This window comes from Trematomus bernacchii, unplaced genomic scaffold, assembly GCF_902827165.1.
Source record: "Trematomus bernacchii unplaced genomic scaffold, fTreBer1.1, whole genome shotgun sequence".
Lineage (NCBI taxonomy): Eukaryota > Metazoa > Chordata > Actinopteri > Perciformes > Nototheniidae > Trematomus > Trematomus bernacchii.
In genome coordinates this window covers 6612120-6629619 of record NW_022987869.1, presented here as the reverse complement: position 1 = coordinate 6629619, position 17500 = coordinate 6612120, and the positions used below count along the sequence as shown (strand labels likewise).

The 17500-nt window shown below is 45.5% G+C and overlaps 2 protein-coding genes across 4 annotated transcripts; both read left to right on the top strand.

The window, feature by feature from the left end:
- The first annotated feature begins 2160 nt into the window (after window positions 1-2160).
- LOC117469252 (HAUS augmin-like complex subunit 2) lies at window positions 2161-5992 on the top strand. 3 transcript variants are annotated; one of them, XM_034113634.1, is made up of 8 exons: window positions 2161-2305; window positions 2759-2876; window positions 3413-3527; window positions 3979-4077; window positions 4236-4305; window positions 4992-5124; window positions 5564-5672; window positions 5756-5992. In XM_034113634.1, the coding sequence occupies exons 3-8, from the start codon at window positions 3441-3443 to the stop codon at window positions 5927-5929; spliced, it is 672 nt and encodes a 223-aa protein (XP_033969525.1). In that variant the 5' UTR covers window positions 2161-2305; window positions 2759-2876; window positions 3413-3440; the 3' UTR covers window positions 5930-5992. The 3 variants fall into 3 exon arrangements, with proteins under 3 accessions (XP_033969525.1, XP_033969524.1, XP_033969522.1); XM_034113633.1 differs by having other exon boundaries at window positions 2161-2345; window positions 2762-2876; XM_034113631.1 differs by having other exon boundaries at window positions 2161-2345.
- Window positions 5993-12873: 6881 nt separating this feature from the next.
- Window positions 12874-15328, top strand: LOC117469251 (nuclear factor 7, ovary-like). The gene has a single exon (XM_034113630.1). The coding sequence runs from the start codon at window positions 13182-13184 to the stop codon at window positions 14589-14591; it is 1410 nt and encodes a 469-aa protein (XP_033969521.1). The 5' UTR covers window positions 12874-13181; the 3' UTR covers window positions 14592-15328.
- The last annotated feature ends 2172 nt before the right edge of the window (window positions 15329-17500 follow it).

The following is a 17500-nucleotide window of genomic DNA, read 5'->3' as shown; positions in this document are numbered from 1 at the left end:
GTGTGTGTGTGTGTGTGTGTGTGTGTGCGTGTGCGTGTGCGTGCGCACACAATAACAGGAGCTCCTCTCAATCTACAGCAGTGAAACTACAGTGAAGCTAATCTCAGGGATCATATCCAAACAGGCTGTTGTCAGTGTGAGTCCCAGGATCAGCCTTAACGGTCCGCCTGCTTTTCTTCTTCGTGGGTGTTAATGAGATCAGGCAGTGAAATCCCTGCAGAAGAAGAAAATCCATAAACAAGAAGCAACAGGCTGGAAGAGCTAGCTCCATTAGCTCGCTTGTATTAACAATAAAACCCTTTTATTAATAACCAATAATCAAACATTGTTGAGTTACGTAACACGCTATCAAACCACCCGAAAGTTAACACACAGAAGCTACAAATAGCCTCTTTACTGATGTTTATTATGAGTGTGAACCGGGAGCTAACGTTAGCATTAGCACCGTTCACATTCTATCAGACATTAAAAACAGCTCAAAAACAAGTACAAAATAAAGCAGTTTTACTTACAAGAAAGCGAGAGTTAAACCCGTCGCTTTAAGTCCACATTTTAAAATATAGCTTGTTAAAATGTTTCAATTAAAGTGTGCAGCAGAGAGTGATGTTAGCCGCCCTGTTTACTAGAGACTGAGTCAGTCTGTGAGCCAATGGGAACAGCGGAAACGGCATACGTCACTACTTCTTTTGATAATATTTGCGGTTATTAAAAACCTTTCGGACGTATTACCGCCACCACCCGGTCGGAAGAGGGACATACACTATTGATTAGTCATTTACAATTTTAAGGTACTTGTACTCGACTTGAGTATTTCCAAATTAAGCTACTTAACATTTCCATTCATACATCTCATAGGTGAATGTTGCACTTAGTTCTGCACATATTGACAGGGAAACATATCTGACACTAGACACTATAAGGGGCCAAGTGACAGCTAACACAATGTAAACGTAGGATATTATTTACATGGAGTGTGCAAGAAATAGCAGAGTAAATGAAATATAAATGTGTTTTTTGAAGGAAAAAACGACATAAGGAACTATGGAGTTGTGAGATCTCTGCCAACCAGAGCCTCTACTTGTGGGGGAAACTTCTGAAGCAATTGGAGTCAGGACTCAGAGGAGAGCTGGAGCTTTGATGGCAAACACTGACGGTTTATTTGGAGCTTCGGCCGGAGAACTCACAAGACATGTCACGGGCCACGAGTTGACCACACGGTTGAGATGCCACCATCAATTCTGCAGAGCCCTCCTGTAGCTCCAGGTTTGAACTAGTTCAGAGTGTAATAATCAACATTCTTCAATAGATAGACTAAACAGCTGAGGACACTGAATCACATTTGTTGTCGCTTATGGCTCGGGGTCATCTACACCCCGAGAAGGATGTGTTCCAGGTGTCCCACAACAATAACTATCTCTGACAGAGAGTTGCCCGGTCACAAACTGGTAACAACAATATGCTAGGGCAGCCCCTCCTTAAAGGAGATAGCATGCTGCCCAAGGTTGGGCATCTGCGTTAGAGGGCGAAGGAGGACATGCAGGGCAAATTATTCCCTGACACTTTTTATTTTATTAAATGTCATCCAAATTAAATATACATCGAAAAGAAAACATGATTGAAAGAAAACAACTGTACTGTATGTGAAGAAGACGCCTTCATCACAGTTGGCATAGGGGCATGGTAAAAGGCACACTGAGGGAAACACATTAATAACTTAGCTGGACATTGATAAAATAAAACCCAAGTCATTATTTGTTCAAGACCGCTTTATTTGAAGTCATACATAACAATGCTGTGCCAAAGTAACCTGCTTACCCTCTCCTTCAAGGTTGTGAAGTCCAAACAGAGCACCAGAAAACTGCAGCCTTAAGCAGAGGCTCAATCAGTGGAAACACCTGTGCTCAATTGGAACATACCATGTAGTGCATGGGCACGGGTGACAATTTTCTTCCAAGTGTAAACGTGTTATTGTTTAAGGCTTCTGTGGTCAGAAATGTAGAATATGTTGACCTATTTGATTTATTGTGTTTAATTAGTTTGAACTACATTTTGAATACGTTTGTAGATGATAAGAATAACAGTAATTAAGGGTATAAATAGTGGATTGTCCTATGGGGAGGGGCTTAACATATATAAACCTCTGGCCACAAGTGTTTTGACGTTAGTCTGACTGTGGCTGTAGAGCAGACGGGTACCAGTAGAGCAGACGGGTACCAGTAGGGCAGACGGGTACCAGTAGGGCAGACGGGTACCAGTGGAGCAGACGGGTACCAGTGGAGCAGACGGGTACCAGTGGAGCAGACGGGTACCAGTGATATTTCTTTGACCTGTACATATATATTGAGGTTTGTTTTCTTTCTGTAGATCCTTGTTCCTTTGTGTTCTTTCAGCATTTTGGCTGTTAATAAAAGCACCTAAGGAAACATTCCTGCCCACTGCTATAACACTGTACAACAAATCACCTCTGGCTGGAAGAGAACTCTCTGCTCCATAGTTTCTCTAGAAATAAAACCACGTTGTATATTTTACTCATATATAATCTGTTCAATATTTAATACTCCATATTCCATGTCATATATTTTTGAATATATATTTGTATATATAATATCTTCATATATATTTTCTATTTTCTTTTTCTTTCTATTCTTGTTTATTTTGTAAAATGCCTTGTCTTTTATGCTGCTGCAACAAAAACAATTTCCCAAATTGGGATCAATAAAGTACACCTCATCTCATCTCATCTGTCCACTCCCTCCAGAAGGTGGCAGTAGTGAAACTCCAGCTGCCGTTAAACCACCAAAGAAGAAGAAAACAAACCATCGGGCGGGTTTATTTTGGTTTGTTGATATTTCACAAAGCATTTATCTGAATAAACGGTAAGAAGAAACACTTAACTATTAAAAACACATTTGTGGTTGTGTGTACAGCTTCATAAAGTGATTCTTACCGTAACAACTCTTCAGGGACACATTTCCCCCACAGCTTGCATTGACGCCAAATCCCTTTTAAAGAATCTACACGTTTTAAACTAACTCTGTTTTAACATTAGAAAGAAAATACAACATGCTTTGTAGTCTTCATCAACTCATCTTCATTCGGCTTGTGTTCATTACAGCACAACTCAAGTTCTTGTTATTTTTATGTTTTACTACATGTAAATTCAGTCTGGCTTTTAATGTGTGATTGTTGTTGTATTGCTTGATTTTAATGTGACTTTAACTATATTTATTTGTTGTCCTTGTTTGCCACTACCTCTGTAAAAGCGCTTACAAAATAAATCTATTAGTAATCTATTATTATGTAAAAACATACAACTGTGCAATATATACTTAAATACTAGGATATATAGTATTTGCTCCCGTCACCCTGCATTTCATATTGTTTCTAATAATGCTGCTTCTTATCCTTTCAGGTGTTTGAACCTGAACTCCTCGTTTCAGATGCATCGCTGGGATTTGTCTCCGTTCTCAGTGACTCCAGCTGCCAGCCTGTTGGCCAGATGTGTCTCCAAAGATATTCTGTCTCAGGTCAGAGCTTATATTCTTTCATCTAGTCAGTAACAGAAAGAAACCAGCATTAGAGAAACCCACCCACCTGATGAACTCTACAGGTTTGAACGCCTGGATCAATGCATCCATAGTTGATGGTCAAATCAAAACATGAGGTCCAAACAGTGTCTCGCTCTGTCAGCACCTTGGAAATATTGTATATAAGTGAGCCTTAGTTTGAAGTTACTGCCAATGTTTCCGGTTAAGAAGTCACGGAAAAACACAACATTTAAACACAAAACGATCGCAAGAAAACATTAAAACCACAAAAAGAAGCAAAACAACCCAAAAAGACACAAAGCTACTAACAACCTAAACGAGACACAAAAGAACCCAAAGGAGATGCAGATTGAACACACAGATGTCCCTTTGAACCTCAGTCATGTTCCCACAGAATTAACACAACATGAATGTCTCTACCTGTCCTCAGGGGGAAATAGACTCCGCCTCCTCCAGGCTGAGCCCCGTCTTCTCCAATCAGCTGCACGAGGCTGAACAGCGAATCAGAACGCAGAGACAGCTGGACCAGGTACGCTTCACTCTGACGTCCCATGACCTTACCTTACACTTGTTTTAGGATGCTACGTTTTAAACCTGCAGAATATGTCGTTCCTAAAGTAAGAGCTGTTTCTCTGATCAAACATCAATGTCTTAGTTTGAACTCCCTTGTTGTTGTTTCTCCTGCAGCTGCAGCTTGACATGGATCTGCTGAAGATGGAGAAGAAGAGCGCTGACGTCACAAACAGTTTCTACCTCTGTGAGTGTTTCTATTTTTAAGCAAAACATGTAAAGCATCAGTGTGTTGATGTATTGTTTCAGCCACACATCTCATGTGCAGACTGAACCAACACTATGATCATTTTATATATATATTTATTACATGGCTTAGTTGAATACTCGATTCTGATTGGTCAATTCAGAACACGTGACGCGTTGTTAATCCAGAACAGACAGACCACTGTCAAGGACTTATTGACCGTTGTTAAGGACGCTCACATCTGCACAAAGAAGTCCGTTCGATTTAACTGTATGCAGTTTGGCCGAAAAGCAGTTTGCTTTTCTAACTGACAAGACAAGAGCGACAAGAAAACAGCGGAGAAGTAACGGGGCAGAAACCCTCCTTTTTACGCAGCGGTCCAGACATAGACATCAAACGGCGACACATATTCAGTGTGCAGTTCCTTTGGCATTAGGGCAGGGGTATCTAGATCCTTTCCAAGGTTTGACATCATGGATTGAGCTACTTTTAAAGCAAGCAACGATGTTTTCAAATCTGTAATCAAAAAGCTCCTCAAACACTATCGAAGCAGTTCCTGCTGTTGCTACGTTAGTTCAAACGGTAACAACAAACTATTTTTCTTAGCGGATGCATGTCACATTATCCCTTACATATATGCTGTATGATTAGATCATTTAAACAAGTCTATCTTTGTGTGTGTGCAGCTCGGAGGTTCCAGATGCTGCAGATGTTCTGCGGCCACCTGCAGGATCTCCTGAAGGAGCAGAACAGTCTGAGGCAGCGCCTGATGAAACCTCTGGGTCGCACCAACCTGCCCGTTCAGGCTCACCTGCAGAGGTAACTGTTGGGGAAACACTTTCCTCGGCCCATAACTTTGACCCAGTTGATCAGTTTGCCCTCACTGAGCACACGCCTACACCTGGAGCTGCTCTCAGCGTCTCCTTATTCCTGCCTGATAGAGGTGTTTCGTCTTGTTATGCACAATGTTGATTCTTCTCTCAGAACCAGCTCAACACATGGGTCTGGGGTAGAGGGTCTGGGGTAGAGATCTGCAGAACATGTCTTGTGAATTCTCCGGCCGAAGCTCCAAATAAACCCTCAGTGTTTTCCATCAAAGCTCCTGCTCTCTCTCTGAGTCTCCATTGCTTCAGAAGTGTTCATCACAGTAACATCGCTCTGACTCAGAGGTAGTTTCCATGTTGTCTTTTGGATAGATAGCTGGAAACACAGAAAGAGACCGGTTTGCCCCCAGCTTCAAATGTCCTCTGTGCGTCAGGTTCGTGGTGGACGTGTTGAAGATGCTGCTGGACTTCATCCAGACTCTGGAGGATAAGCTGACGTCGGTGCGCTGCAGTCCGTCCGCCATCTACCGCCTCGCTCAGCTGGTCAGTCACATGGTCCTACTTTAATATCACACATGTACTTATCAAAATAAACCCATTTAACCCTCTTCTTCTCTCTGTATCAGAACAAGTCTCTCGCTCAGCTTCTGGCTCATGTGGCGGATGTGGAGAGTTTGTCCAATCAGGTCCTCCAGAGGAAGGAGGCAGCAAGCAGAGTGACTGTTCTGCAGGATGATCTTCCTCCTCCTCCTCCTCCTCCTCACCTTAACATGCATACTGTTTCTGAGTTTTTAATATAATTGTGTCAAATATTGCTATTTGTTTTAATGTTTCAATAAAATCTAATGTTGGTAGAAACTTTTCAGGAGTGACTTTGTTTCTTTAAATTACAGTTAAAAATAACCTTATTCTGGATTTATGTTTAATTGTTTAGATAACTTAAAAGAGATGCCAAGGTTATTTACTAGACACTTATTTATTACATTTCTGAACCTCACTAGCAACTTCATCAGACAACAACCCTTCAATCAGGAGAGACGGTGTTGATAAGAATACATATTTATAGCCAGGAATACACAAATGAATGTAATGGAGTTTTGGCGATTAGGCCCCGTTGTGCAGGAGTATCATTCGGGAGGGGAGAACCGATCCGATGAAAGCCCCCGGGGTCTAGACCCTGGTGGTGGTGAATGGATAGTTGGGGTCGGTCTGAAGGGGAGGGGCTTAGCTTGACTCTGGTGTTGGTGAATGGATAGTTGGGTTCGGTCTGATGGGGAGGGGCTTAACTTGACCCTGGTGGTGGTGAATGGATGGTTGGGTTCGGTCTAAAGGGGAGTAGCTTAGCTTGACCCTGGTGGTGGTGAATGGATGGTTGGGGTCGGTCTGAAGGGGAGTGGCTTAGCTTGACCCTGGTGGTGGTGAATGGATGGTTGGGGTCGGTCTGAAGGGGAGTGGCTTAGCTTGACCCTGGTGGTGGTGAATGGATAGTTGGGTTCTGTCTGACGGGGTGGGGCTTAGCTTGACCCTGGTGGTGGTGAATGGATGGTTGGGGTCGGTCTAAAGGGGAGTGGCTTAGCTTGACCCTGGTGGTGGTGAATGGATGGTTGGGGTCGGTCTGAAGGGGAGTGGCTTAGCTTGACCCTGGTGGTGGTGAATGGATAGTTGGGTTCTGTCTGAAGGGGAGTGGCTTAGCTTGACCCTGGTGGTGGTGAATGGATGGTTGGGGTCGGTCTGAAGGGGAGTGGCTTAGCTTGACCCTGGTGGTGGTGAATGGATGGTTGGGGTCGGTCTGAAGGGGAGTGGCTTAGCTTGACCCTGGTGGTGGTGAATGGATGGTTGGGGGTCGGTCTGAAGGGGAGTGGCTTAGCTTGACCCTGGTGGTGGTGAATGGATGGTTGGGGTCGGTCTGAAGGGGAGTGGCTTAGCTTGACCCTGGTGGTGGTGAATGGATAGTTGGGTTCTGTCTGACGGGGTGGGGCTTAGCTTGACCCTGGTGGTGGTGAATGGATGGTTGGGGTCGGTCTAAAGGGGAGTGGCTTAGCTTGACCCTGGTGGTGGTGAATGGATGGTTGGGGTCGGTCTGAAGGGGAGTGGCTTAGCTTGACCCTGGTGGTGGTGAATGGATAGTTGGGTTCTGTCTGACGGGGTGGGGCTTAGCTTGACCCTGGTGGTGGTGAATGGATGGTTGGGGTCGGTCTGAAGGGGAGTGGCTTAGCTTGACCCTGGTGGTGGTGAATGGATAGTTGGGTTCGGTCTGAAGGGGAGGGGCTTAGCTTGACCCTGGTGGTGGTGAATGGATAGTTGGGTTCGGTCTGAAGGGGAGGGGCTTAGCTTGACCCTGGTGGTGGTGAATGGATGGTTGGGGTCGGTCTGAAGGGGAGTGGCTTAGCTTGACCCTGGTGGTGGTGAATGGATGGTTGGGGTCGGTCTGAAGGGGAGTGGCTTAGCTTGACCCTGGTGGTGGTGAATGGATAGTTGGGTTCTGTCTGACGGGGTGGGGCTTAGCTTGACCCTGGTGGTGGTGAATGGATGGTTGGGGTCGGTCTAAAGGGGAGTGGCTTAGCTTGACCCTGGTGGTGGTGAATGGATGGTTGGGGTCGGTCTGAAGGGGAGTGGCTTAGCTTGACCCTGGTGGTGGTGAATGGATAGTTGGGTTCTGTCTGACGGGGTGGGGCTTAGCTTGACCCTGGTGGTGGTGAATGGATGGTTGGGGTCGGTCTGAAGGGGAGTGGCTTAGCTTGACCCTGGTGGTGGTGAATGGATAGTTGGGTTCGGTCTGAAGGGGAGGGGCTTAGCTTGACCCTGGTGGTGGTGAATGGATAGTTGGGTTCGGTCTGAAGGGGAGGGGCTTAGCTTGACCCTGGTGGTGGTGAATGGATGGTTGGGTTCGGTCTAAAGGGGAGTAGCTTAGCTTGACCCTGGTGGTGGTGAATGGATGGTTGGGGTCGGTCTGAAGGGGAGTGGCTTAGCTTGACCCTGGTGGTGGTGAATGGATGGTTGGGGTCGGTCTGAAGGGGAGTGGCTTAGCTTGACCCTGGTGGTGGTGAATGGATAGTTGGGTTCTGTCTGACGGGGTGGGGCTTAGCTTGACCCTGGTGGTGGTGAATGGATGGTTGGGATCGGTCTGAAGGGGAGGGGCTTAGCTTGACCCTGGTGGTGGTGAATGGATAGTTGGGTTTGGTCTGAAGGGGAGTGGCTTAGCTTGACCCTGGTGGTGGTGAATGGATGGTTGGGGTCGGTCTGAAGGGGAGTGGCTTAGCTGGACCCTGGTGGTGGTGAATGGATGGTTGGGTTCGGTCTGAAGGGGAGTGGCTTAGCTTGACCCTGGTGGTGGTGAATGGATGGTTGGGGTCGGTCTGAAGGGGAGTGGCTTAGCTTGACCCTGGTGGTGGTGAATGGATGGTTGGGGTCGGTCTGAAGGGGAGTGGCTTAGCTTGACCCTGGTGGTGGTGAATGGATAGTTGGGGTCGGTCTAAAGGGGAGTGGCTTAGCTTGACCCTGGTGGTGGTGAATGGATGGTTGGGTTCGGTCTAAAGGGGAGTGGCTTAGCTTGACCCTGGTGGTGGTGAATGGATGGTTGGGGTCGGTCTGAAGGGGAGTGGCTTAGCTTGACCCTGGTGGTGGTGAATGGATAGTTGGGGTCGGTCTAAAGGGGAGTGGCTTAGCTTGACCCTGGTGGTGGTGAATGGATGGTTGGGTTCGGTCTAAAGGGGAGTGGCTTAGCTTGACCCTGATGGTGGTGAATGGATGGTTGGGGTCGGTCTGAAGGGGAGTGGCTTAGCTTGGCCCTGGTGGTGGTGAATGGATGGTTGGGGTCGGTCTGAAGGGGAGTGGCTTAGCTTGACCCTGGTGGTGGTGAATGGATAGTTGGGTTCTGTCTGACGGGGTGGGGCTTAGCTTGACCCTGGTGGTGGTGAATGGATGGTTGGGGTCGGTCTGAAGGGGAGTGGCTTAGCTTGACCCTGGTGGTGGTGAATGGATAGTTGGGTTCGGTCTGAAGGGGAGGGGCTTAGCTTGACCCTGGTGGTGGTGAATGGATAGTTGGGTTCGGTCTGAAGGGGAGGGGCTTAGCTTGACCCTGGTGGTGGTGAATGGATGGTTGGGTTCGGTCTAAAGGGGAGTAGCTTAGCTTGACCCTGGTGGTGGTGAATGGATGGTTGGGGTCGGTCTGAAGGGGAGTGGCTTAGCTTGACCCTGGTGGTGGTGAATGGATGGTTGGGGTCGGTCTGAAGGGGAGTGGCTTAGCTTGACCCTGGTGGTGGTGAATGGATAGTTGGGTTCTGTCTGACGGGGTGGGAATTAGCTTGACCCTGGTGGTGGTGGTGAATGGATGGTTGGGATCGGTCTGAAGGGGAGGGGCTTAGCTTGACCCTGGTGGTGGTGAATGGATAGTTGGGTTTGGTCTGAAGGGGAGGGGCTTAGCTTGACCCTGGTGGTGGTGAATGGATAGTGGGGGTCGGTCTGAAGGGGAGGGGCTTAGCTTGACTCTGGTGTTGGTGAATGGATAGTTGGGTTCGGTCTGATGGGGAGGGGCTTAACTTGACCCTGGTGGTGGTGAATGGATGGTTGGGGTCGGTCTGAAGGGGAGTGGCTTAGCTTGACCCTGGTGGTGGTGAATGGATAGTTGGGGTCGGTCTGAAGGGGAGTGGCTTAGCTAGACCCTGGTGGTGGTGAATGGATGGTTGGGGTCGGTCTGAAGGGGAGTGGCTTAGCTTGACCCTGGTGGTGGTGAATGGATGGTTGGGGTCGGTCTGAAGGGGAGTGGCTTAGCTTGACCCTGGTTGTGGTGAATGGATGGTTGGGTTCGGTCTAAAGGGGAGTGGCTTAACTTGACCCTGGTGGTGGTGAATGGATGGTTGGGGTCGGTCTGAAGGGGAGGGGCTTAGCTTGACCCTGGTGGTGGTGAATGGATAGTTGGGTTTGGTCTGAAGGGGAGGGGCTTAGCTTGACCCTGGTGGTGGTGAATGGATGGTTGGGGTCGGTCTGAAGGGGAGTGGCTTAGCTTGACCCTGGTGGTGGTGAATGGATGGTTGGGGTCGGTCTGAAGGGGAGTGGCTTAGCTTGACCCTGGTTGTGGTGAATGGATGGTTGGGTTCGGTCTAAAGGGGAGTGGCTTAACTTGACCCTGGTGGTGGTGAATGGATGGTTGGGGTCGGTCTGAAGGGGAGGGGCTTAGCTTGACCCTGGTGGTGGTGAATGGATAGTTGGGTTTGGTCTGAAGGGGAGGGGCTTAGCTTGACCCTGGTGGTGGTGAATGGATAGTGGGGGTCGGTCTGAAGGGGAGGGGCTTAGCTTGACCCTGGTGGTGGTGAATGGATAGTTGGGTTCGGTCTGAAGGGGAGGGGCTTAGCTTGACTCTGGTGTTGGTGAATGGATAGTTGGGTTTGGTCTGATGGGGAGGGGCTTAACTTGACCCTGGTGGTGGTGAATGGATGGTTGGGGTCGGTCTGAAGGGGAGTGTCTTAGCTTGACCCTGGTGGTGGTGAATGGATAGTTGGGGTCGGTCTGAAGGGGAGTGGCTTAGCTAGACCCTGGTGGTGGTGAATGGATGGTTGGGTTCGGTCTGAAGGGGAGTGGCTTAGCTTGACCCTGGTGGTGGTGAATGGATGGTTGGGTTCGGTCTGAAGGGGAGGGGCTTAGCTTGACTCTGGTGTTGGTGAATGGATAGTTGGGTTCGGTCTGATGGGGAGGGGCTTAACTTGACCCTGGTGGTGGTGAATGGATGGTTGGGGTCGGTCTGAAGGGGAGTGGCTTAGCTTGACCCTGGTGGTGGTGAATGGATAGTTGGGGTCGGTCTGAAGGGGAGTGGCTTAGCTAGACCCTGGTGGTGGTGAATGGATGGTTGGGGTCGGTCTGAAGGGGAGTTGCTTAGCTTGACCCTGGGGGTGGTGAATGGATGGTTGGGGTCGGTCTGAAGGGAAGTGGCTTAGCTTGACCCTGGTTGTGGTGAATGGATGGTTGGGTTCGGTCTAAAGGGGAGTGGCTTAGCTTGACCCTGGTGGTGGTGAATGGATAGTTGGGGTCGGTCTGAAGGGGAGTGGCTTAGCTTGACCCTGGTGGTGGTGAATGGATAGTTGGGGTCGGTCTGAAGGGGAGTGGCTTAGCTTGACCCTGGTGGTGGTGAATGGATGGTTGGGTTCGGTCTGATGGGGAGGGGCTTAACTTGACCCTGGTGGTGAATGGATGGTTGGGGTCGGTCTGAATGTTAAAAAGACATTTCAACCACTGACTTCGTCGTGGTTCTTCCGTCGGTAGGACAAACAGCTCAGATTTCTCCTCACATTTCAGGAAACAGGTCCTTGGCAGTGGCATGACTGGATCGATTGTGAACTGAACCAGAGCTTCCAACAGTAAATGTTAGGCTGGCAGAGGGTGCGGCCAGCGCCGCTGGGTGTGGCCATAGCTCTTCGGGATTGGTCCATTTCGTTCCGGGTACCGCATGACATCAGGCCGTACCCGGAGCTAAATGGAAGACTCAAATGGGCAGTGACGTATCTCCAACGAGGCGTTTTGGGGAGGTATTTTCTGTGTTTGCGAGTTGTTTGAGTTTTACTCGCTACAGGGTGTACTTTGAGGGTTTTGACTCTGCACACCGTTTACATGCATAAAAACCTTCATAACACACAAGGGGACGGGTAATAACCGGAAAAGCATGACATGGGAGCTTTAAGTATTTCATGATTTCATAACATCCTCTGTAGTCATGTCTGCATGCCTTTGTGGCTGTTATCTGAAACTACTGTAATCTGTTTGGTAGTTTGAACTGCAGTCATAAACTTAATGGTATTTATAATTTAGAAGCAGTTCAACCTGGCCGTTATAAAATAGAGGAAACTGGGGTGATCATCTGGGCAGACTTCAAATCTGTCAGAGTGAGATTCCTCTGTGATGCTCAGGAGCGTTGGTTCAGACTTTATTCTGACTTCACTGTCCGTCTAGATCTCTTTGAAATAATCAAGATAGAAAACAACAAATGATAATCAGAATGTAATTGCAGTCAAAAAATGTGATCATGTTTTAATTACAGAGTTTAACACGTTATACTCAAAGTCTCAGTGCAACAAAACAAATTGATTGTTTATTGTTAGTTTATATTTTGTTCTACTTTTTTATTGTGTGTTTATAATTTTCTTTTAAGTCACTGACATTTAAAAAAATCTGAAAAACATTTAAAAATATATTGAGGCATGAAAGATGAATGTTTTCATTTGTTATCCAAAATCTTTAAATAAATGAATTGAGTTTCTGTTTTTCTTTTTAATGGATGTCCTGGAAATGTTTGATTACGTTTTTTTTGTGAATTCTTTGCTTTTAAGAAATTAATAAATGTTGTATGTTTTGCTGAAACTGCATGAAATCAACACAACTAACAAATCAAAGCTGTCAATTCTCCTTTCATTAACATCTTGTTTCTAGTCAAACATCATTGTTATAGCAGGATAAGATAATATAACAATGTAAGATAGTTGTAGGACTTTTGATGAATTATTTGTAGATATGTTGTTTTACTCCCAGAAGTCATTGAAATTGAGTTTTTCCGTACTGTATATATGAACAATAACATTTGTGTCAATTGAAAATGTCAATTTGTTCAACCTAAAGGTAATTACAGCTGTTCAATTAAGTGTAACTACAGCTTCTGTTCGAGCTGCCTGCAGAAATGCTGGGAACAAAGTAAGAACACAAACTGTCCACTTCAAACTTTTATATATATTTTTTTCCGCGTATTAAATCGTATGTGTTTTTCTTCCAACAGATACCTGGACAAAGTCATCGTCCTGAACTGAATACCAAAGTACATTTCCCTCTGAAAGACATCCTGACTCCATCTGCTGGTGAATAAATGACATAGCAGCATTTCCTGATGTTGATAATTTACCCTGTGACGGAGGCCAGAGAAAACGAAAGTGGATTTTGACATTGTTGAACAGCGCTGAGACGCCATTACAGGGTGTGAGATTTCTGCTCGGAGACACGTTTGGAGTATATTTGGGGAGAAGTGGAGAGACTGTAAGTTGGTGAGTCCTGCTCTAGAAATAACTTTAATACCAAATGGCTGAGAAAATCGCTCTTGTTGAAAGTTTCCTGAGCTGCCATGTGTGTTCAGAGACTTTCAGAGATCCCGTGTCTCTGGGCTGTAACCACAGCTTCTGTTCGAGCTGCCTGCAGACATTCTGGGAACAAAGTAAGAACAAAGACTGTCCCATTTGTAAAAGAAAGTCCTCCAAAGATCCTGTGGGGAACTTTGCACTGAAGGAACTGTCTGACTCCTTTGCTGAGAGACAGAAAGCTGGATCATCTGAGACAGAAAAGGGAGAGAAGAAGGTGGAGGTGGTGTGTAGTAAACATCCAGAAGAGCCTAGATTGTTCTGTATGGATGAAGAGAGAGCTGTGTGTCCTGGCTGTGACTTTTCTCTCCACCAGAGTCACAAGGTGGTTCCTGTAGAACAAGCAGTCAGTGAGCTGAAGGACCTGCTGACATCTGACTTAGAGTCTCTGGAGGACAAGAGGGACACATACAAAGGAGTGGAGACAACATACAATGAAGTGATTCAAGTGTCCAAGAAGCAGCTGCTGTCCACAGAGAGGCAGATCAGAGCAGAGTTCATCAAGCTCCATCAGTTCCTGACAGAGGAAGAGGAGTCCAGACTGGCAGCTCTGAGGGACGAAGAGGAGCAGAAAGGGAAGACTATCAGCAGAGAGATGAAGAGCATTCAGGAGCACATCTCCTCTCTGTCACACAGTATCTCTGCTGTTGAAGAAGAGCTGCAGAAACACAACGTGCCCTTCCTCAGCAGTTACAAAGCCACTCAGAGCAGAGCCAGAGTCCAGAGCTCATTGTCAGACCCACAGCTGCTCTCAGGAGCGCTGACAGATGTGGCCAAACACCTGGGCAACCTGTCCTTCAGAGTCTGGGAGAAGATGAAGGACCAGGTCCACTTCAGTCCTGTCCTTCTGGACCCAAACACTGCACACAGCCGGCTCTATCTGTCTGATGATCTGACCAGTGTGAGACAAGGAGACACATCTCAGGAGCTTCCTGATAATCCAGAGAGATTCACTCAGCATGCTGATGTTCTGGGCTCTGAGGGCTTCAGCTCAGGGAAACACAGCTGGGAGGTGGAGGTGGGAGATCATCCTCACTGGCTTATAGGTTTGACTAAAGAGTCAGTTGACAGGAAGGGAGATATAGGTGTCTCACCAGAAGATGGAATCTGGTGTTTATGGCATGGCGATGGAGAATACACTAATGGTGCTGGTGAGGCTGTCAGAGTGGAGAAGAATCTCCAGAGGATCAGAGTCCAGCTGGACTATGACAGGGGGGAGGTGTCCTTCTACGACCCTGAACACATGACTCCCATCTGCACTCACAGAGACACTTTCACTGAGAAACTCTTCCCATATTTTTATATTGGACCAGCTGCTGATATCAAAATCTGTCAAAGTGAGATTCCTCTGTGATGCTCAGGAGTGTTGGTTCAGACTTTATTCTGACTTCACTGTCCGTCTACATCTCTTTGGAACAATCAAGAAAAGAATCAACAGATGATGAGATATTAATCTTTGCATGACATTTTTACACATTATAATCAAAGAGTCAGTCAAAAACAAAACAACTTGATTGTTTATTGCTATAGTTTATTTTGCATCATACTTTATTACAGTGTGTTTATAGTTTTCATTTAACTCACTGACACTTTATTAAAATCGGAAAATCATTTTAAAATATATTGAGGCATGATTGATGAATGTTCACATTTTGAATCCAAAAATCTTTAAAAGAATGAATTTATGTTCTGTTTTTCTTTGTAATGGATGAAATGAGAAAGTTTGATTAAGTTTTGTGTGAATTCTTGAAGAAATGTAAGAAGTTTGTATATCGTGCTGAAACGTCATGAAATCAACCAAACTAACAAATCAAAGCTGTCAGTTCTCCTTTTATCAACATCTAGTTTCTAGTCAAACATCATGTTATAGCACGATAAGTTATCAGTTTCACTTTTTTATATTTTTGGGTCTTTTGATGAATTATGTTTAGATATGTTGTTTTTCTGCAGGGAGCAAGTCATTTAATACATTTAGTTTAATTAATTATTTCATTCTTACAATGTTCTTTCGTTAGCCTATGTGACATTTTCAGTCCTATATAGATGGACAATAACATTTATGGTAATTGAAAATATCAATTTCTAATTAACCTAAAGCAGGGCTCTCCAACACGTCGATCGCGAGCTACCGGTAGCTCGCGGGCAGCTTTTCAGTAGCTCGCCGCTCGATTATCGATTATAGCGTAGTAAGGTTGCTCATTGATTTTTCGGCAGCGGCTGGACAATAACGTTTTTTTATTTTAGAATTTTTTCTGTCACACGAATATCAAGTGGTCGGTGACGCAGAGATCAAGGAACAGACGTGACAGCAGCACAGCGACAACACACACGGAGCAGTCTGCTTTCTCCACCAACACCAGTCCAGAACTAACAGCAGAATGACCCGCTCTGAATCAGGCCCTGTCGCTGCGCCTCAGAGACACACAGGGAGGGATGTGTGTTTTTTGAAAAACACTCGTTATCGTCATGTCAGGTTTTTGGTGGATTTAATCAAGTCTTGGATTGCAGAGTATGAATGTCGTCTAGCTATTTTCAGTTGATAAATACTTGTGTAAAGTTTGTGAAGGCAGGAGGAAAGCTTCCGCGATCACCGTCTCCTCTCCGTTCCTCCAAGCCCCGCCCCCTCCTGAAAATAATGAGTGACAGGCTGATAGTGACCCGATAGAAACTTTATTATTCACTTAATCACTGATTGAGATATGATGAAGCTAACTTAATCTCATACATTCATGGGATTTATGTAACAGTAAGACAGAGAATGTAAGTGTGCACCCACATGCACTATTTTTGTTTTTATAATGCTATTGTAAATACTCCTGCTGTTTTCAGACTCAAGTCCTGTGTGTGATGCCACATTCAAGACATTCAGTGTCTTTTTTTTAACAGAAGACCGTAGCTAGAAGCTGCAGCTAGACTGCAGAAGTATTAGTTTTTTGTTTTTGAGGATGGAACCATTTTCACACACAGATATAGGGAGGCTAGACCTATACAATTGATTTATTATGGTTTATAATTTAATGTCAAGACGAAGAAGAAGAAGAAAAAGATGGCTGAACAACTGTTCAGTGTCAATCCTGTGGAGATCTCCAAAATCATGTTCAGCTTAAGTCTCAGCAAAACTCACAACATTTCTGGAGCCTTGTAGACCCAGAAAACTATAGAACATTCACCAAGCAGCACTGAAAATGTCTGCTTTATTTGGTTCTGTTCTACAAACCTTTGTGAAGCAGCTTTTTCTGACATGAATGAAATCTAAATACAGAACAAGACCGACTGATGAACATTTAAATGACTCTATTAAGTGAACCTAAGTGGGTCCAGCATACACCTGTATGGTGGACTGCATGCAGTGCCATTCATCTCACTAACAAAAGAGTGAAATGCTTGTAAGGTGGTGATTAAGGACACTTATGTGAATGTTCAGTGATGTACTTATTATGTGGGCCATAATAATATGTGAGAAATCTTCGTTTTCTTGGACCTTTATGTGAAGTTAAGATTTTTGATAAGCTTTAGGTATTGCAATTTCACACGTGTACAAAAGTATAGCTTAATTCAACTGATGAGGGCTATGTGAATAAATGTAAGCAATGTGATGCAAGTAGCTCTTGGCCACTTTCATTTTTTCAAAGTAGCTCTCAGATGAAGAAAGGTTGGAGACCCCTGACCTAGAGGGAATAACAGCTGTATAATTAAGTGTAGTATTTTTGATGCTGCTTCAGATATCTTGTGATTAAATAACCAGCAGTTTAATTCAAAAATGTGTCTATGAGGTTGATTTCTGTTTCTGTAAATAAATAACTGAATATCTTAATGATCTAATCTCTTATTTAATGCATTGCATCCCTTCAAACATCTGATGCCAAACTCATGAACTCTCTGTCTCCTTGTGTGAAGTCATGTGACGGATGAACCTGCTGTAAACAAAGAAGCTCCCACCCTGATGAAGGAGACTCAGCAGGAAACATGTGAGGGGTAAAGCATGGCATACTGGAGCTGTGCCACGTGTTTGATTTGATGGAGTTGTTTTGATTCTCTCTTAGAAACTGTCAGGAGTCACATTCACATTCTCCAACTCCACTGCAGCATTATAACAAATACAAAGTACCTTCAACATTAAAAACAGTAATGCATTACAATAATTTCCTGCAAAGTACATCTTTAACCCTTGTGTTGTGTTCGAAAGCTGTCACCGTTCATGGTGTTCGCGGGTCAGTTTTGACCCATGATTTATTTCAGTCCAAAACACACACAAAAAATGAC

Excerpts from the sequence above, each read along its gene's own strand:
- LOC117469252 (XM_034113634.1), top strand. The coding sequence starts at position 3,441 with ATGCATCGCTGGGATTTGTCTCCGTTCTCAGTGACTCCAGCTGCCAGC. Across the intron at positions 5,125-5,563 it reads GTTCAGGCTCACCTGCAGAG|GTTCGTGGTGGACGTGTTGA; the intron begins GTAACTGTTGGG and ends TCTGTGCGTCAG. Across the intron at positions 5,673-5,755 it reads TCTACCGCCTCGCTCAGCTG|AACAAGTCTCTCGCTCAGCT; the intron begins GTCAGTCACATG and ends TCTCTGTATCAG.
- LOC117469251 (XM_034113630.1), top strand. The coding sequence starts at position 13,182 with ATGGCTGAGAAAATCGCTCTTGTTGAAAGTTTCCTGAGCTGCCATGTG.